The sequence below is a fragment of the Salvelinus fontinalis genome, chromosome 6 (genome assembly GCF_029448725.1).
Source record: "Salvelinus fontinalis isolate EN_2023a chromosome 6, ASM2944872v1, whole genome shotgun sequence".
NCBI lineage: Eukaryota > Metazoa > Chordata > Actinopteri > Salmoniformes > Salmonidae > Salvelinus > Salvelinus fontinalis.
In genome coordinates this window covers 21,216,285-21,234,126 of record NC_074670.1, presented here as the reverse complement: position 1 = coordinate 21,234,126, position 17,842 = coordinate 21,216,285, and the positions used below count along the sequence as shown (strand labels likewise).

General features: G+C 43.2%; 1 protein-coding gene across 2 annotated transcripts in view; it reads right to left on the bottom strand.

Annotated features, from left to right (window-relative positions):
* The window catches only part of LOC129857329 (activating signal cointegrator 1 complex subunit 3), a 155,619-nt gene that overhangs the window by 49,661 nt on the left and 88,116 nt on the right, over positions 1 to 17,842 (bottom strand). For both annotated transcript variants that reach the window (XM_055925461.1, XM_055925460.1), the window contains exon 16: positions 3,243 to 3,434. In XM_055925461.1, coding sequence (XP_055781436.1) covers positions 3,243 to 3,434 — 192 coding nt within the window. The remainder of the gene's footprint in view (positions 1 to 3,242; positions 3,435 to 17,842) is intronic.

The following is a 17,842-nucleotide window of genomic DNA, read 5'->3' as shown; positions in this document are numbered from 1 at the left end:
TTTTCTGGAATTTTCCAAGCTGTTTAAAGGCAGAGTCAACTTAGGGTATGCAAACTTCTGACCCACTGGAATTGTGATACAGTGAATTATAAGTGAAATAATCTGTCTGTAAACAATTGGGAAAATTACTTGTGTCATGCACAAAGTAGATGTGCTATCCGACTTGCCAAAACTATAGTTTGTTTACAAGAAATTTGTGGAGTGGTTGAAAAACGAGTTCTAATGACTCCAACCTAAGTGTATGTAAACTTCCGACTTCAACTGTACCCAACCATTTCCTTGGCTCTCTTGTAGAGTGTATCCATTGTTTTCAGTGCCATGATGTCCTTGAAGGACTCCTCCACTTTAGACCAAGCAGACCAAGCAGCCACGTTTGCAGCATTGTCTGTCACCAGTGCAAATACCTTCTGTGGTTCAAGGTCATTGATGACTGCCTTCAGCTCATCTGCAAAGTAGAGACCGGTGTGTCTGTTGTCCCTTGTGTCTGTGCTCTTGTAGAATACTGGTTGAGGGGTGGAGATGATGTAGTTAACTATTCCTTGCCCACGAACATTCAACCACCCATCAGAGATGATTGCAATTCAGTCTGCTTTCTCTATGATTTGCTTGACCTTCACTTGAACTCTGTTGAACTCTGCATCCAGCAAATTAGTAGATAAAGCATGTCTGGTTAAAGGGGTGTATGCTGGGTAAAGAAAATTCAGAAATCTCATCCAATACACATTGCCTGTGAGTATCAGAGGTGAACCAGTTGCATACACAGCTCGAGCAAGACATTCATCAGCATTTCTCTGACTATGTTCCTCCATTGAGTCAAAAAAACGTCTGATTCCAAGAGGACCATGAGCTGTTGCTAATAATAAGGTGTCTGATTCATTATTTTCACGTCGAATAGAAGTAGAGGGACTTTTGCCAGAGGCTGCTTGTTTTGAGTGCTGAGGGAACTTAATGAACTTGGCCAGATGATTCTGCATCTTTGTTGCATTCTTCACATATGATTTGGCACAGTATTTGCAAATGTACACAGCTTTTCCTTCTACATTAGCTGCAGTGAAATGTCTCCACGCATCAGATAGTGCCGGTGGCATTTTCCTGTAAAGATTAGAAACAAAGTAAGTAAAAAAACAAACAAATACAATTCCATGTACAGATACATTTTGGTAGCAAAAACTAACTAGCAGAAAGTGTTAACAAGTTATAAATGATTTAAACACACTTTGTTGTTGGCTACTATTTACTAGTTAACAAAAAATCATGTATGTCATATAAAATATATTCACCCCACCCAGTATTGTAATCAAAACTTACCAGAAAGCATGTAGTCCTTGGCTCAGACAGTATAGTAGTGTGGGCTCAATAGCATCTCATTAGTGTGCAAGATCTTGAGAATCAGCTGTACATGTGATGGAAGAGTGCACTGCACATTAGATGTCGAACCGATTTATGATTCTTCAACGCCAATACCGATTATTGGAGGACCAAAAAAAAGCCGATAACGATTAATCGGACGATTTTTATATATATATATTTGTAATAATGACAATTACAACAATATTGAATGAACACTTAGTTTAACTTAATATAATACATAAATAAAATCAATATAGTCTCAAATAAATAATGAAACCTGTTCAATTTGGTTTAAATAATGCAAAAACAAAGTGTTGGAGAAGAAAGTAAAAGTGCAATATGTGCCATGTAAAAATGCTAACGTTTAAGTTCCTTGCTCAGAACATATGAAAGCTGGTGGTTCCTTTTAACATGAGTCATCAATATTCCCAGGTAAGAAGTTTTAGGTTGTAGTTATTATAGGACTATTTCTCTCTATACCATTTGTATTTCATATACCTTTGACTATTGGATGTTCTAATAGGTACTTTAGTATTGCCAGCCTAATCTCGGGAGTTGATAGGCTTGAAATCATAAACAGCGCAATGCTTGAAGCATTGCAAAGAGCTGCTGGCCTACGCAGGAAAGTGCTGTTTGAATGAATGCTTACGAGCCTGCTGCTGCCTACCACCGCTCAGTCAGACTGCTCTATCAAATCATATACTTAATTGTAATATAATAGCCTTAGGGCATTAATTTTGTCAAATACTATAACTATAATTTAGAAAACAAAACGTTTATTATTTCAGTGAAATACGTAACTGTTCCGTATTTTATCGAACGGGTGGCATCCATAAGTCTAAATATTGCTGTTACATTGTACAATTCTGGCAAATTAATTACGATCTTTGTTAGGAACAAATGGTCTTCACATAGTTCGCAAAGAGCCAGGCGACCCACAATGCTGGATATACCCTGACTCTGCTTGCACAGAACGCAAGAGGAAAGTGACACAATTTCCCTAGTTAAAATAAATTCATGTTAGCAGGCTATATTAACTAAATATGGAGGTTTCAAAATATATACTGGTGTATTGATTTTAAGAAAGGCGTTGATGTTTATGGTTAGGTACACATTGGTGCAACAACAGTGCTTTTTCACGAATGAGCTATTTAAATCATCACCCGTTTGCCGAAGTAGGCTGTGATTCGATGATAAATGAACAGGCACCGCATCGATTATATGCAACGCAGGACAAGCTAGATAAACTAGTAATATCATCAACCATGTGTAGTTAACTAGTGATTATGTTAAGATTGATTGTTTTTTATAAGATAAGTTTAATGCTAGCTAGCAACTTACCTTGGCTCCTTACTGCACTCACGTAACAGGTGGTCAGCCTGCCACGCAGTCTCCTCGTGGAGTGCAATGTAATCGGCCATAATCGGTGTCCAAAAATACGGATAACCGATTGTTATGAAAACTTGAAATCAGCCCTAATTAAATCGGCCATTGCGATTAATCGGTCGACCTCTACTGCACATGTGATGGAAGAATGCACTGTGCATGAGGGTTGCAATTCCATTGAATTGGGGATCGTTTAACCAAAATATGCCACAAGTCCTAGAATTGCCTTGTGTATCCCACAAAAATTTTTCACTATAATAAGCTAACTTCTTTGATGAATTTAAGCAAAATTCCCCAAATTCCCGGGCTTAACTTCCCATGCAAAATTTCCGACCCTTTGCAACCCTACCTCAAATCAGACGGAAAAACTCCCTCACACATACAAACTAACAAATTACCACAAGTACACGCACCCAATGAAAGTAAGCATTTTGTTGGACTGTGTATACCATGTGTATCCTGTTCATACGACTAACAGAACTTGAAACGCGCGCACACAAACCGACCTTGATGATGACAGCGTGTGCAGGCAGGTTGACTCCCCAGGCCAGTGTGGCAGTACAGCACAGAACCTTGAGGTAACCCCTGGAGAACATGCTCTCCATCAGGCTCCGGTCAGCACGCAGCATCCCAGCGTGGTGGATCCCAAAACCATCTGGGAACATCTCCTTCATCTGCTTGTTCCTGGAACGCTGGATCTGGCGGAGAGAAGGAGAGGGAACAGTCAGAGGTGGGAGGGAAGGATTGAGAGAACACAATCAGGAGAGAAGGAAAGAGAGAACCAATCAGCACAGCCTGGGTATGTAGAAGAGAGGAGAAGAATGGAGAGGGAGTATTGCTTTAACAAGTACTTTGTCATGCCAATAAAGCATTTCTGACTACCCCCAAGGATCAGAGGTCAAAGATACATTTTGAGTCGGCACAACATCCCAATTGCTTTATGGCTGTGTCCTTACTCAGACCTAACTCCCCACTGCAGCTGCTAGAGGGCACCATCAAGGTGTCCAGACTGCTACCCAATAATCACACATCTGTAGAGTCGTTCAGACAGATCTATAAAACAGCTGTTGTATTGATCCTGCTGGGCCAGTATCAGTCAGTGTCCTTTAGTACCTGATAAAACATTGCAACCCTAAGTTGAGGTTTTATTTCAGTTTTAATAGCTGCTTCTCTGTTAGTTTAAGGGTCAGTAATTTAACTGAAGGTAACTACATTTTTTAAACCTTGTTTCAAGTACACACATATGCAGCATGTACACACTAAGGCATGTGCGTGCACACACACACACACAGTGGCTGCTGATTGAGATGTGCGTGTGTTGACAGGCAGAGAGGTGAGGTGGTGACCTGGCCAGGCAGTAATAATGGCCTGCTCATCAGACAGCTTTATCGCTCTCTGGACAACTAAATGGAGGCCAGAGAGAGAGCACAGAGGAAAAAGCCCATTATAGCTAGCATCTATCTATCTATCTATCTATCTATCTATCTATCTATCTATCTATCTGTCTGTCTGTCTGTCTGTCTGTCTGTCTGTCTGTCTGTCTGTCTGTCTGTCTGTCTGTCTGTCTGTCTGTCTGTCTGTCTGTCTGTCTGTCTGTCTGTCTGTCTGTCTGTCTGTCTGTCTGTCTGTCTGTCTGTCTGTCTGTCTGTCTGTCTGTCTGTCTGTCTGTCTGTCTGTCTGTCTGTCTGTCTGTCTGTCTGTCTGTCTGTCTGTCTGTCTGTCTGTCTGTCTGTCTGTCTGTCTGTCTGTCTGTCTGTCTGTCTGTCTGTCTGTCTGTCTGTCTGTCTGTCTGTCTGTCTGTCTGTCTGTCTGTCTGTCTGTCTGTCTGTCTGTCTGTCTGTCTGTCTGTCTGTCTGTCTGTCTGTCTGTCTGTCTGTCTGTCTGTCTGTCTGTCTGTCTGTCTGTCTGTCTGTCTGTCTGTCTGTCTGTCTGTCTGTCTGTCTGTCTGTCTGTCTGTCTGTCTGTCTGTCTGTCTGTCTGTCTGTCTGTCTGTCTGTCTGTCTGTCTGTCTGTCTGTCTGTCTGTGTCTGTGTGTGTGTGTGTGGTTGAGGGAGAGAAAGTGTTTCTCCGTGTGTACAGTACATGGGCCAAATTGCACATTGGCTCCCACTCAGATTTAAATACCAACTGTGTTTCCTGAACACCTGATTTAGTTAACAAAAGGTGCATCTCAATAGGTGGTCCAGGTAAGTCATGATAAGTGGGGGGGTTGGCCTTTCCTCTTTTGTTCTCTAGTGCCCCTCTACTGTTCAAGCAAGAGGGAGGCCGATGACATCAAAGATTCCCATCAAACCAACTCCTTGAATGCCCTACTCCTTGGACTTTGCAGTTGTGCCTAAAAAAACACATTTGTGCTCAAGACATGTATATTTTTTTACCCTTTAGTGTGTGTACTTAGGATATCGCTTTTCAAAAGTAAAAGTAAAAAAATGGCTGAAGGATGTCTTTAACAAGTGGCTCTTCACAAACAAGGCTTTTCTTCACAAACTATTATTTACAGACAATGAATACACTGCTTATCTGAATGAGTTCTCCATTCATGTTCCTCAACCACCTTACCTACTATACCCTCACAACAGAGTGGTGTGTGTCTAAGAAAGTATCCCTGTGGAGAATGTCCTTCAATAAACATTATCATGTATGCAAATGTAGTATAGGGCTATTACACTATCTGGCTGTTCACAAAAATGGTTTACTCCTGGTGTTGGTGGTGTAATGGTGTGGGGAATGTTTTCCTGGCACACGTTAGGTCCCTTGATATCAATTAGGCAATGTTTCCATGCCCCAAATAATTCAGGCTGTTCTAGAGCTAAAGGGGGGCCCGACCCGGTACTAGATGGGTGTACCTAAGTGTATGTGTGTGTGAGTTTGCGAGAGAGAAAGAGAGTTCCAAAAGTAAGCATCCAGGAGCGGCCACTACCACGGCTCAAACTAGACACACACACACACACACCACTACCACGGCTCCAACTAGACACACACACCACTACCACGGCTCAAACTAGACACACACACACATCACTACCACGGCTCCAACTAGACACACACACACACCACTACCACGGCTCCAACTAGACACACACACACACCACTACCACGGCTCCAACTAGACACACACACACACCACTACCACGGCTCCAACTAGACACACACACACACCACTACCACGGCTCCAACTAGACACACACACACCACTACCACGGCTCCAACTAGACACACACACCACTACCACGGCTCAAAATAGACACACACACACACACACCACTACCCCGGCTCCAACTAGACACACACACCACTACCACGGCTCAAACTAGACACACACACACACACCACTACCACGGCTCCAACTAGACACACACACACACACACTACCACACACACACTACCACACACACACACACACACACACACGGCTCCAACTAGACACACACACGGCTCCAACTAGACACACACACCACTACCACGGCTCCAACTAGACACACACACCACTACCACGGCTCCAACTAGACACACACACCACTACCACGGCTCCAACTAGACACACACACCACTACCACGGCTCCAACTAGACACACACACCACTACCACGGCTCCAACTAGACACACACACCACTACCACGGCTCCAACTAGACACACACACACACACACACCACTACCACGGCTCCAACTAGACACACACACACCACTACCACGGCTCCAACTAGACACACACACACACACACCACTACCCCGGCTCCAACTAGACACACACACCACTACCACGGCTCAAACTAGACACACACACACACACCACTACCACGGCTCCAACTAGACACACACACACACACACACACACTACCACACACACACTACCACACACACACTACCACACACACACACACGGCTCCAACTAGACACACACACGGCTCCAACTAGACACACACACCACTACCACGGCTCCAACTAGACACACACACCACTACCACGGCTCCAACTAGACACACACACCACTACCACGGCTCCAACTAGACACACACACCACTACCACGGCTCCAACTAGACACACACACCACTACCACGGCTCCAACTAGACACACACACCACTACCACGGCTCCAACTAGACACACACACCACTACCACGGCTCCAACTAGACACACACACCACTACCACGGCTCCAACTAGACACACACACCACTACCACGGCTCCAACTAGACACACACACACACACACACACACACCACTACCACGGCTCCAACTAGACACACACACCACTACCACGGCTCCAACTAGAAACACACACACACACACCACTACCATGGCTCCAACTAGACACACACACACACCACTACCATGGCTCCAACTAGACACACACACCACTACCATGGCTCCAACTAGACACACACACACACACTACCACGGCTCCAACTAGACACACACACACACACACACACACACACACACACACACACACACACACACACGGCTCCAACTAGACACACACACGGCTCCAACTAGACACACACACCACTACCACGGCTCCAACTAGACACACACACCACTACCACGGCTCCAACTAGACACACACACCACTACCACGGCTCCAACTAGACACACACACACCACTACCACGGCTCCAACTAGACACACACACCACTACCACGGCTCCAACTAGACACACACACCACGGCTCCAACTAGACACACACACCACTACCACGGCTCCAACTAGACACACACACACACACACCACTACCAGGGCTCCAACTAGACACACACACACACACACCACGGCTCCAACTAGACACACACACCACTACCACGGCTCCAACTAGAAACACACACACACACACACCACTACCATGGCTCCAACTAGACACACACACACACACACACCACTACCATGGCTCCAACTAGACACACACACCACTACCATGGCTCCAACTAGACACACACACACACACACACACACACCACGGCTCCAACTAGACACACACTAGACAAACACACACCACTACCACGGCTCCAACTAGACACACACACCACTACCACGGCTGCAACTAGACACACACACCACTACCACGGCTCCAACTAGACACACACACCACTACCACGGCTCCAACTAGACACACACACCACTACCACGGCTCCAACTAGACACACACACCACTACCACGGCTCCAACTAGACACACACACACACACCACGGCTCCAACTAGACACACACACCACTACCACGGCTCCAACTAGACACACACACACACACACACCACGGCTCCAACTAGACACACACACCACTACCACGGCTCCAACTAGACACACACACCACTACCACGGCTCCAACTAGACACCGTTAAGCACAGCCATTGATGTGAATGAACCAGACGGTGTCAATATGACACCGGTTGAATATCATGTTAGGGCTCGGTAAAACTGACATCAAACGCTACACACAATACAACTAGCTAAAAGTGAACTGCCTGTGCAAGTTATTTAAAAGCAACATCAACAATTAGGATGCAATGTCCCTCTTCAAATATACAGCACATAGCCCTGACTCCATTGGACTGTCCTGTGACTATCTACTCTATACTGATGCACAAGGCAGTACTACCATCACTCCATTCTCTGTAATACTGCCAGCTCCTCTGTTATTCAGATCTACATAACCGGCCAACAGTAATACCCACGAGCACAACTCGGCATGCAATGAAGGGTTCATTTACTTAGCTAGATTGTGACAGACAGGATGGTTAATTGTTGATTTAATTTGGCCAGCCCTTGATAGTCATAATGTTTGGCCACTTACTTTGACAGGCTTTTAACACTGGATGAGCTGAAAGAGTGGGTGGAAGAGCTGCCAGCGGAGGAGCTGACGGACTGAGCGGGGGGGCGGAGGAGCTGACGGTCTGAGAGGGCGGAGGAGCTGACGGTCTGAGCGGGCGGAGGAGCTGACGGTCTGAGCGGGCGGAGGAGCTGACGGTCTGAGCGGGCGGAGGAGCTGACGGACTGAGCGGGCGGAGGAGCTGACGGTCTGAGGGGGCGGAGGAGCTGACGGACTGAGCGGGCGGAGGAGCTGACGGTCTGAGCGGGCGGAGGAGCTGACGGTCTGAGCGGGCGGAGGAGCTGACGGTCTGAGCGGGCGGAGGAGCTGACGGTCTGAGCGGGCGGAGGAGCTGACGGTCTGAGCGGGCGGAGGAGCTGACGGTCTGAGGGGGCGGAGGAGCTGACGGACTGAGCGGGCGGAGGAGCTGACGGACTGAGCGGGCGGAGGAGCTGACGGTCTGAGGGGGCGGAGGAGCTGACGGACTGAGCGGGCGGAGGAGCTGACGGACTGAGCGGGCGGAGGAGCTGACGGACTGAGCGGGCGGAGGAGCTGACGGACTGAGCGGGCGGAGGAGCTGACGGTCTGAGCGGGCGGAGGAGCTGACGGGCTGAGCGGGCGGAGGAGCTGACGGGCTGAGCGGGCGGAGGAGCTGACGGGCTGAGCGGGCGGAGGAGCTGACGGACTGAGCGGGCGGAGGAGCTGACGGACTGAGAGGGCGGAGGAGCTGACGGGCTGAGCGAGCGGAGGAGCTGACGGACTGAGCGGGCGGAGGAGCTGACGGGCTGAGAGGGCGGAGGAGCTGACGGACTGAGCGGGCGGAGGAGCTGACGGACTGAGCGGGCGGAGGAGCTGACGGACTGAGCGGGCGGAGGAGCTGACGGACTGAGCGGGCAGAGGAGCTGACGGACTGAGCGGGCGGAGGAGCTGACGGACTGAGCGGGCGGAGGAGCTGACGGACTGAGCGGGCGGAGGAGCTGACGAACTGAGCGGGCGGAGGAGCTGACGGACTGAGCGGGCGGAGGAGCTGACGGACTGAGCGGGCGGAGGAGCTGACAGACTGAGCGGGCGGAGGAGCTGACTGACTGAGCGGGCGGAGGAGCTGACTGACTGAGCGGGCGGAGGAGCTGACAGACTGAGCGGGCGGAGGAGCAAACAGACTGAGCAGGCGGAGGAGCTGACAGACTGAGCGGGCGGAGGAGCTGACACTAACTCACACTCTACTCCACCTCTCTTTTTTTCCTATCGTTCTTGCTCTCTCCCTTTGTGTGTCTGATCAAAACATTTCTGCTGGGTACAGTACATCCAGTACAGTATAAACAGAATGTAGGTCTATGTATGGGGTGGAGGGGTGTGTGTGCACGTGGCATGTGTGTGCACGTGGCATGTGTTTACAGTGTGTTATGTGCTTATATACATGTGTGTGTAATGTGTGCTTCCTTGTATGTGTGTGTAATGTGTGCTTCCTTGTGTGTGTGTGTGTGTGTGTGTGTGTATGTGTGTGTGTGTGTGTGTGTGTGTGTGTTTCCTTGTGTGTGTGTATGTGTGTGTGTGTTTCCTTGTGTGTGTGTGTGTGTGTGTGTGTGTGTGTGTGTGTGTTTCCTTGTGCGTGTGCGCACGTGTGTGTGAGAGAGAGAGAGGAGATGAAAGCCAGGCAGCCAGTGTGTGATAACAGTTCTTTGTTTTCTCAGAGGGACACGGTGGGAGGCACAGCGGAACCACACACTCAACTCAGCCTTTTACAACCTGATGATGTACCAATTAAACAGGGCGAAGAGAGTGGGTTGGTATGCATGACCACGGTTACATGTCAGACCGGTCCCTCAGGCTACCAGACTGCAAATAAGCTTTTACACTAAAGTGTGTATTTTCCTTTGCAGTACTTTTCTTGCACCCGTCTGTCTATTTATCTACAGCACTGTATTACACATCTAGTCATCTTGTGGTTGTCAGTGTTTGAGTGTGTTACCTGTATCCGACTGTGTGTTTTCTCTGAGTGTGTTTCTGTCTCATTGCAGTTTATCACTCTTTGGTCTGCGCTATCAGCTTGGGCGTACAGTAGTGACAGATCGTCACGGCAACTCAGACATGTTCATAAGATCATCGGCGGTGTAAAAATAGCCCCAAGCGAAAGCAAATATAGACATTAATGAGCGCGTTGCGGTCCTGTGTATCGGCAGGCGGGCGGCGTGGAGTCCCAGGTGGCCTAGCGTCTCCGCCGCGTCTGAACGTCTACAGAGCAAAGCGCTTCCCTCCGACAGACACCCTGTCAACGCAACAGGACATGAAACCCCATCAAAGATACAGTCCAGTGCAGAAGATGAAAGATACACCACCACACACACCCCTAGAGTCCAGAGAGAGTGAGAGATAAAAACAAGATGAGGGGGAGAGGAAGAGAGAGGGGTGGATAAGAGAGAAGGAGAGAGACAGAGTCATCATCCTTTCATCCACATCAATGGGCATCCATCCATCGTAATGCCTCTTTCCTGTCTGCAGTCTACACTAGATCATCAGCACCTCTCAGCACCTCTCCACTAAAATGAGGCTGGCCTTCAATACAAGTCAACATCTCAAACTAAAACAAGCAGTAAACCACCCAGTCTACAGCTATACTGACTCAAACTGGCTCTCAGCACCATACAATAGACCTACACCATACATACTGGTGTACACGCCATAGACACCACTTCACTGACTAGAACAGATGGCTCTAAAGCCACGATGGACTCATGGCCATGGCTCTAAAATGGCTCAATCTGGGTTCAAAAGTAATACACTATATAGGGAATAGGGTGCCATTTGGGACTCAACCCAAAAGAGGTGCGGAGAGCTGTCCTGCTGTACCCTAACCTGGCCACTAGGTGGCTCTTCATCCCCACAGCTGAGCCACTGTGCTGGGTCGCTGTGACAGAGCACCTTCCATCTCACAGAGAGGACCCATCAAACTGGAGAGGACAAGCTAGTGGGCTCCTCCGTGTGGGAGGAGTTCTCACACAGGCATACTCACCGTGCACTCGTACACTGACACCACACACACACACATGCGAGAGAACCCTTTTCAAAAGTAGTATGGACAGGCCAACAAATGGTCTGACCATTCAAATGTTCCACTTAATGATAAACTTTGACTCTTTCACTCTGATAGACATGATTTGCATAGACATGATGAACTAGCTCAATAAATAACCATTATTCCAGCAGCACTCTTTATTCTAGTGGCTGCATTAAGATATCTAAGATAGATTGACAGCCTCTTCAACCCCCGAGTCAATTAATGAACATTATGAGAGAGAAAATATACTGGAATCACTTTTGACTTTTTAAAAAGGTAGGATAAATAATGGCAAATTATATAACTGACCTTAGAGGTGCTGTATGCTCCACTACATATGCATACGGGAGATTAAAAAACACCTATAAATATTAATGTGGGTCAATTTCCCAGCACAAATAAGTCATGCATTATCTCTGTGTGGGCTTAGAGTGGAATCAGCCTCGTGCTCCCTCCCCCACTAATACAAGACTGACAGGTGGACGGACGGAGAGACAGACGCGAGGACAGCAGGACAATGGAGGAGAGAGCACAACTACTACTCCTTCGCTACCACTTCATTTGATGTTCTGCTTATTAATGTCTTAATAAGGCATTTGTAAATACTTTACTAACAATTAGAAGACTATAGCGTTTGTTGACATAGCATAAGCACATCTATATGCAATCCCTTTATTACGCATAGCTTTAATCATATACTGTATAAACCATGGAACAACCAGCTTTAATCATATACTGTATAAACCATGGAACAACCAGCTTTAATCATATACTGTATAAACCATGGAACAACCAGCTTTAATCATATGCTGTATAAACCATGGAACAACCAGCTTTAATCATATACTGTATAAACCATGGAACAACCAGCTTTAATCATATGCTGTATAAACCATGGAACAACCAGCTTTAATCATATACTGTATAAACCATGGAACAACCAGCTTTAATCATATACTGTATAAACCATGGAACAACCAGCTTTAATCATATACTGTATAAACCATGGAACAACCAGCTTTAATCATATGCTGTATAAACCATGGAACAACCAGCTTTAATCATATACTGTATAAACCATGGAACAACCAGCTTTAATCATATGCTGTATAAACCATGGAACAACCAGCTTTAATCATATACTGTATAAACCATGGAACAACCAGCTTTAATCATATACTGTATAAACCATGGAACAACCAGCTTTAATCATATACTGTATAAACCATGGAACAACCAGCTTTAATCATATACTGTATAAACCATGGAACAACCAGCTTTAATCATATACTGTATAAACCATGGAACAACCAGCTTTAATCATATACTGTATAAACCATGGAACAAACAGCTTTAATCATATACTGTATAAACCATGGAACAACCAGCTTTAATCATATACTGTATAAACCATGGAACAACCAGCTTTAATCATATACTGTATAAACCATGGAACAACCAGCTTTAATCATATACTGTATAAACCATGGAACAACCAGCTTTAATCATATACTGTATAAACCATGGAACAACCAGCTTTAATCATATACTGTATAAACCATGGAACAACCAGCTTTAATCATATACTGTATAAACCATGGAACAACCAGCTTTAATCATATACTGAATAAACCATGGAACAACCAGCTTTAATCATATACTGAATAAACCATGGAACAACCAGCTTTAATCATATACTGTATAAACCATGGAACAACCAGCTTTAATCATATACTGTATAAACCATGGAACAACCAGCTTTAATCATATACTGTATAAACCATGGAACAACCAGCTTTAATCATATACTGTATAAACCATGGAACAACCAGCTTTAATCATATGATGTATAAACCATGGAACAACCAGCTTTAATCATATGCTGTATAAACCATGGAACAACCAGCTTTAATCATATGCTGTATAAACCATGGAACAACCAGCTTTAATCATATGCTGTATAAACCATGGAACAACCAGCTTTAATCATATACTGTATAAACCATGGAACAACCAGCTTTAATCATATACTGTATAAACCATGGAACAACCAGCTTTAATCATATACTGTATAAACCATGGAACAACCAGCTTTAATCATATGCTGTATAAACCATGGAACAACCAGCTTTAATCATATGCTGTATAAACCATGGAACAACCAGCTTTAATCATATGCTGTATAAACCATGGAACAACCAGCTTTAATCATATGCTGTATAAACCATGGAACAACCAGCTTTAATCATATGCTGTATAAACCATGGAACAACCAGCTTTAATCATATACTGTATAAACCATGGAACAACCAGCTTTAATCATATACTGTATAAACCATGGAACAACCAGCTTTAATCATATACTGTATAAACCATGGAACAACCAGCTTTAATCATATACTGTATAAACCATGGAACAACCAGCTTTAATCATATACTGTATAAACCATGGAACAACCAGCTTTAATCATATACTGTATAAACCATGGAACAACCAGCTTTAATCATATGCTGTATAAACCATGGAACAACCAGCTTTAATCATATACTGTATAAACCATGGAACAACCAGCTTTAATCATATGCTGTATAAACCATGGAACAACCAGCTTTAATCATATGCTGTATAAACCATGGAACAACCAGCTTTAATCATATGCTGTATAAACCATGGAACAACCAGCTTTAATCATATGCTGTATAAACCATGGAACAACCAGCTTTAATCATATGCTGTATAAACCATGGAACAACCAGCTTTAATCATATGCTGTATAAACCATGGAACAACCAGCTTTAATCATATACTGTATAAACCATGGAACAACCAGCTTTAATCATATACTGTATAAACCATGGAACAACCAGCTTTAATCATATACTGTATAAACCATGGAACAACCAGCTTTAATCATATGCTGTATAAACCATGGAACAACCAGCTTTAATCATATGCTGTATAAACCATGGAACAACCAGCTTTAATCATATACTGTATAAACCATGGAACAACCAGCTTTAATCATATACTGTATAAACCATGGAACAACCAGCTTTAATCATATACTGTATAAACCATGGAACAACCAGCTTTAATCATATACTGTATAAACCATGGAACAACCAGCTTTAATCATATACTGTATAAACCATGGAACAACCAGCTTTAATCATATACTGTATAAACCATGGAACAACCAGCTTTAATCATATACTGTATAAACCATGGAACAACCAGCTTTAATCATATACTGTATAAACCATGGAACAACCAGCTTTAATCATATACTGTATAAACCATGGAACAACCAGCTTTAATCATATACTGTATAAACCATGGAACAACCAGCTTTAATCATATACTGAATAAACCATGGAACAACCAGCTTTAATCATATACTGTATAAACCATGGAACAACCAGCTTTAATCATATACTGTATAAACCATGGAACAACCAGCTTTAATCATATACTGTATAAACCATGGAACAACCAGCTTTAATCATATACTGTATAAACCATGGAACAACCAGCTTTAATCATATGCTGTATAAACCATGGAACAACCAGCTTTAATCATATACTGTATAAACCATGGAACAACCAGCTTTAATCATATGCTGTATAAACCATGGAACAACCAGCTTTAATCATATACTGTATAAACCATGGAACAACCAGCTTTAATCATATGCTGTATAAACCATGGAACAACCAGCTTTAATCATATGCTGTATAAACCATGGAACAACCAGCTTTAATCATATGCTGTATAAACCATGGAACAACCAGCTTTAATCATATGCTGTATAAACCATGGAACAACCAGCTTTAATCATATGCTGTATAAACCATGGAACAACCAGCTTTAATCATATGCTGTATAAACCATGGAACAACCAGCTTTAATCATATGCTGTATAAACCATGGAACAACCAGCTTTAATCATATACTGTATAAACCATGGAACAACCAGCTTTAATCATATACTGTATAAACCATGGAACAACCAGCTTTAATCATATACTGAATAAACCATGGAACAACCAGCTTTAATCATATACTGTATAAACCATGGAACAACCAGCTTTAATCATATACTGTATAAACCATGGAACAACCAGCTTTAATCATATACTGTATAAACCATGGAACAACCAGCTTTAATCATATACTGTATAAACCATGGAACAACCAGCTTTAATCATATACTGTATAAACCATGGAACAACCAGCTTTAATCATATACTGTATAAACCATGGAACAACCAGCTTTAATCATATACTGAATAAACCATGGAACAACCAGCTTTAATCATATACTGTATAAACCATGGAACAACCAGCTTTAATCATATACTGTATAAACCATGGAACAACCAGCTTTAATCATATACTGTATAAACCATGGAACAACCAGCTTTAATCATATACTGTATAAACCATGGAACAACCAGCTTTAATCATATGCTGTATAAACCATGGAACAACCAGCTTTAATCATATACTGTATAAACCATGGAACAACCAGCTTTAATCATATGCTGTATAAACCATGGAACAACCAGCTTTAATCATATACTGTATAAACCATGGAACAACCAGCTTTAATCATATGCTGTATAAACCATGGAACAACCAGCTTTAATCATATACTGTATAAACCATGGAACAACCAGCTTTAATCATATGCTGTATAAACCATGGAACAACCAGCTTTAATCATATGCTGTATAAACCATGGAACAACCAGCTTTAATCATATACTGTATAAACCATGGAACAACCAGCTTTAATCATATGCTGTATAAACCATGGAACAACCAGCTTTAATCATATACTGTATAAACCATGGAACAACCAGCTTTAATCATATGCTGTATAAACCATGGAACAACCAGCTTTAATCATATGCTGTATAAACCATGGAACAACCAGCTTTAATCATATACTGTATAAACCATGGAACAACCAGCTTTAATCATATGCTGTATAAACCATGGAACAACCAGCTTTAATCATATGCTGTATAAACCATGGAACAACCAGCTTTAATCATATACTGTATAAACCATGGAACAACCAGCTTTAATCATATGCTGTATAAACCATGGAACAACCAGCTTTAATCATATACTGTATAAACCATGGAACAACCAGCTTTAATCATATGCTGTATAAACCATGGAACAACCAGCTTTAATCATATGCTGTATAAACCATGGAACAACCAGCTTTAATCATATGCTGTATAAACCATGGAACAACCAGCTTTAATCATATGCTGTATAAACCATGGAACAACCAGCTTTAATCATATGCTGTATAAACCATGGAACAACCAGCTTTAATCATATACTGTATAAACCATGGAACAACCAGCTTTAATCATATGCTGTATAAACCATGGAACAACCAGCTTTAATCATATACTGTATAAACCATGGAACAACCAGCTTTAATCATATGCTGTATAAACCATGGAACAACCAGCTTTAATCATATGCTGTATAAACCATGGAACAACCAGCTTTAATCATATACTGTATAAACCATGGAACAACCAGCTTTAATCATATGCTGTATAAACCATGGAACAACCAGCTTTAATCATATACTGTATAAACCATGGAACAACCAGCTTTAATCATATGCTGTATAAACCATGGAACAACCAGCTTTAATCATATGCTGTATAAACCATGGAACAACCAGCTTTAATCATATACTGTATAAACCATGGAACAACCAGCTTTAATCATATGCTGTATAAACCATGGAACAACCAGCTTTAATCATATGCTGTATAAACCATGGAACAACCAGCTTTAATCATATACTGTATAAACCATGGAACAACCAGCTTTAATCATATGCTGTATAAACCATGGAACAACCAGCTTTAATCATATACTGTATAAACCATGGAACAACCAGCTTTAATCATATACTGTATAAACCATGGAACAACCAGCTTTAATCATATACTGTATAAACCATGGAACAACCAGCTTTAATCATATGCTGTATAAACCATGGAACAACCAGCTTTAATCATATGCTGTATAAACCATGGAACAACCAGCTTTAATCATATGCTGTATAAACCATGGAACAACCAGCTTTAATCATATACTGTATAAACCATGGAACAACCAGCTTTAATCATATGCTGTATAAACCATGGAACAACCAGCTTTAATCATATACTGTATAAACCATGGAACAACCAGCTTTAATCATATG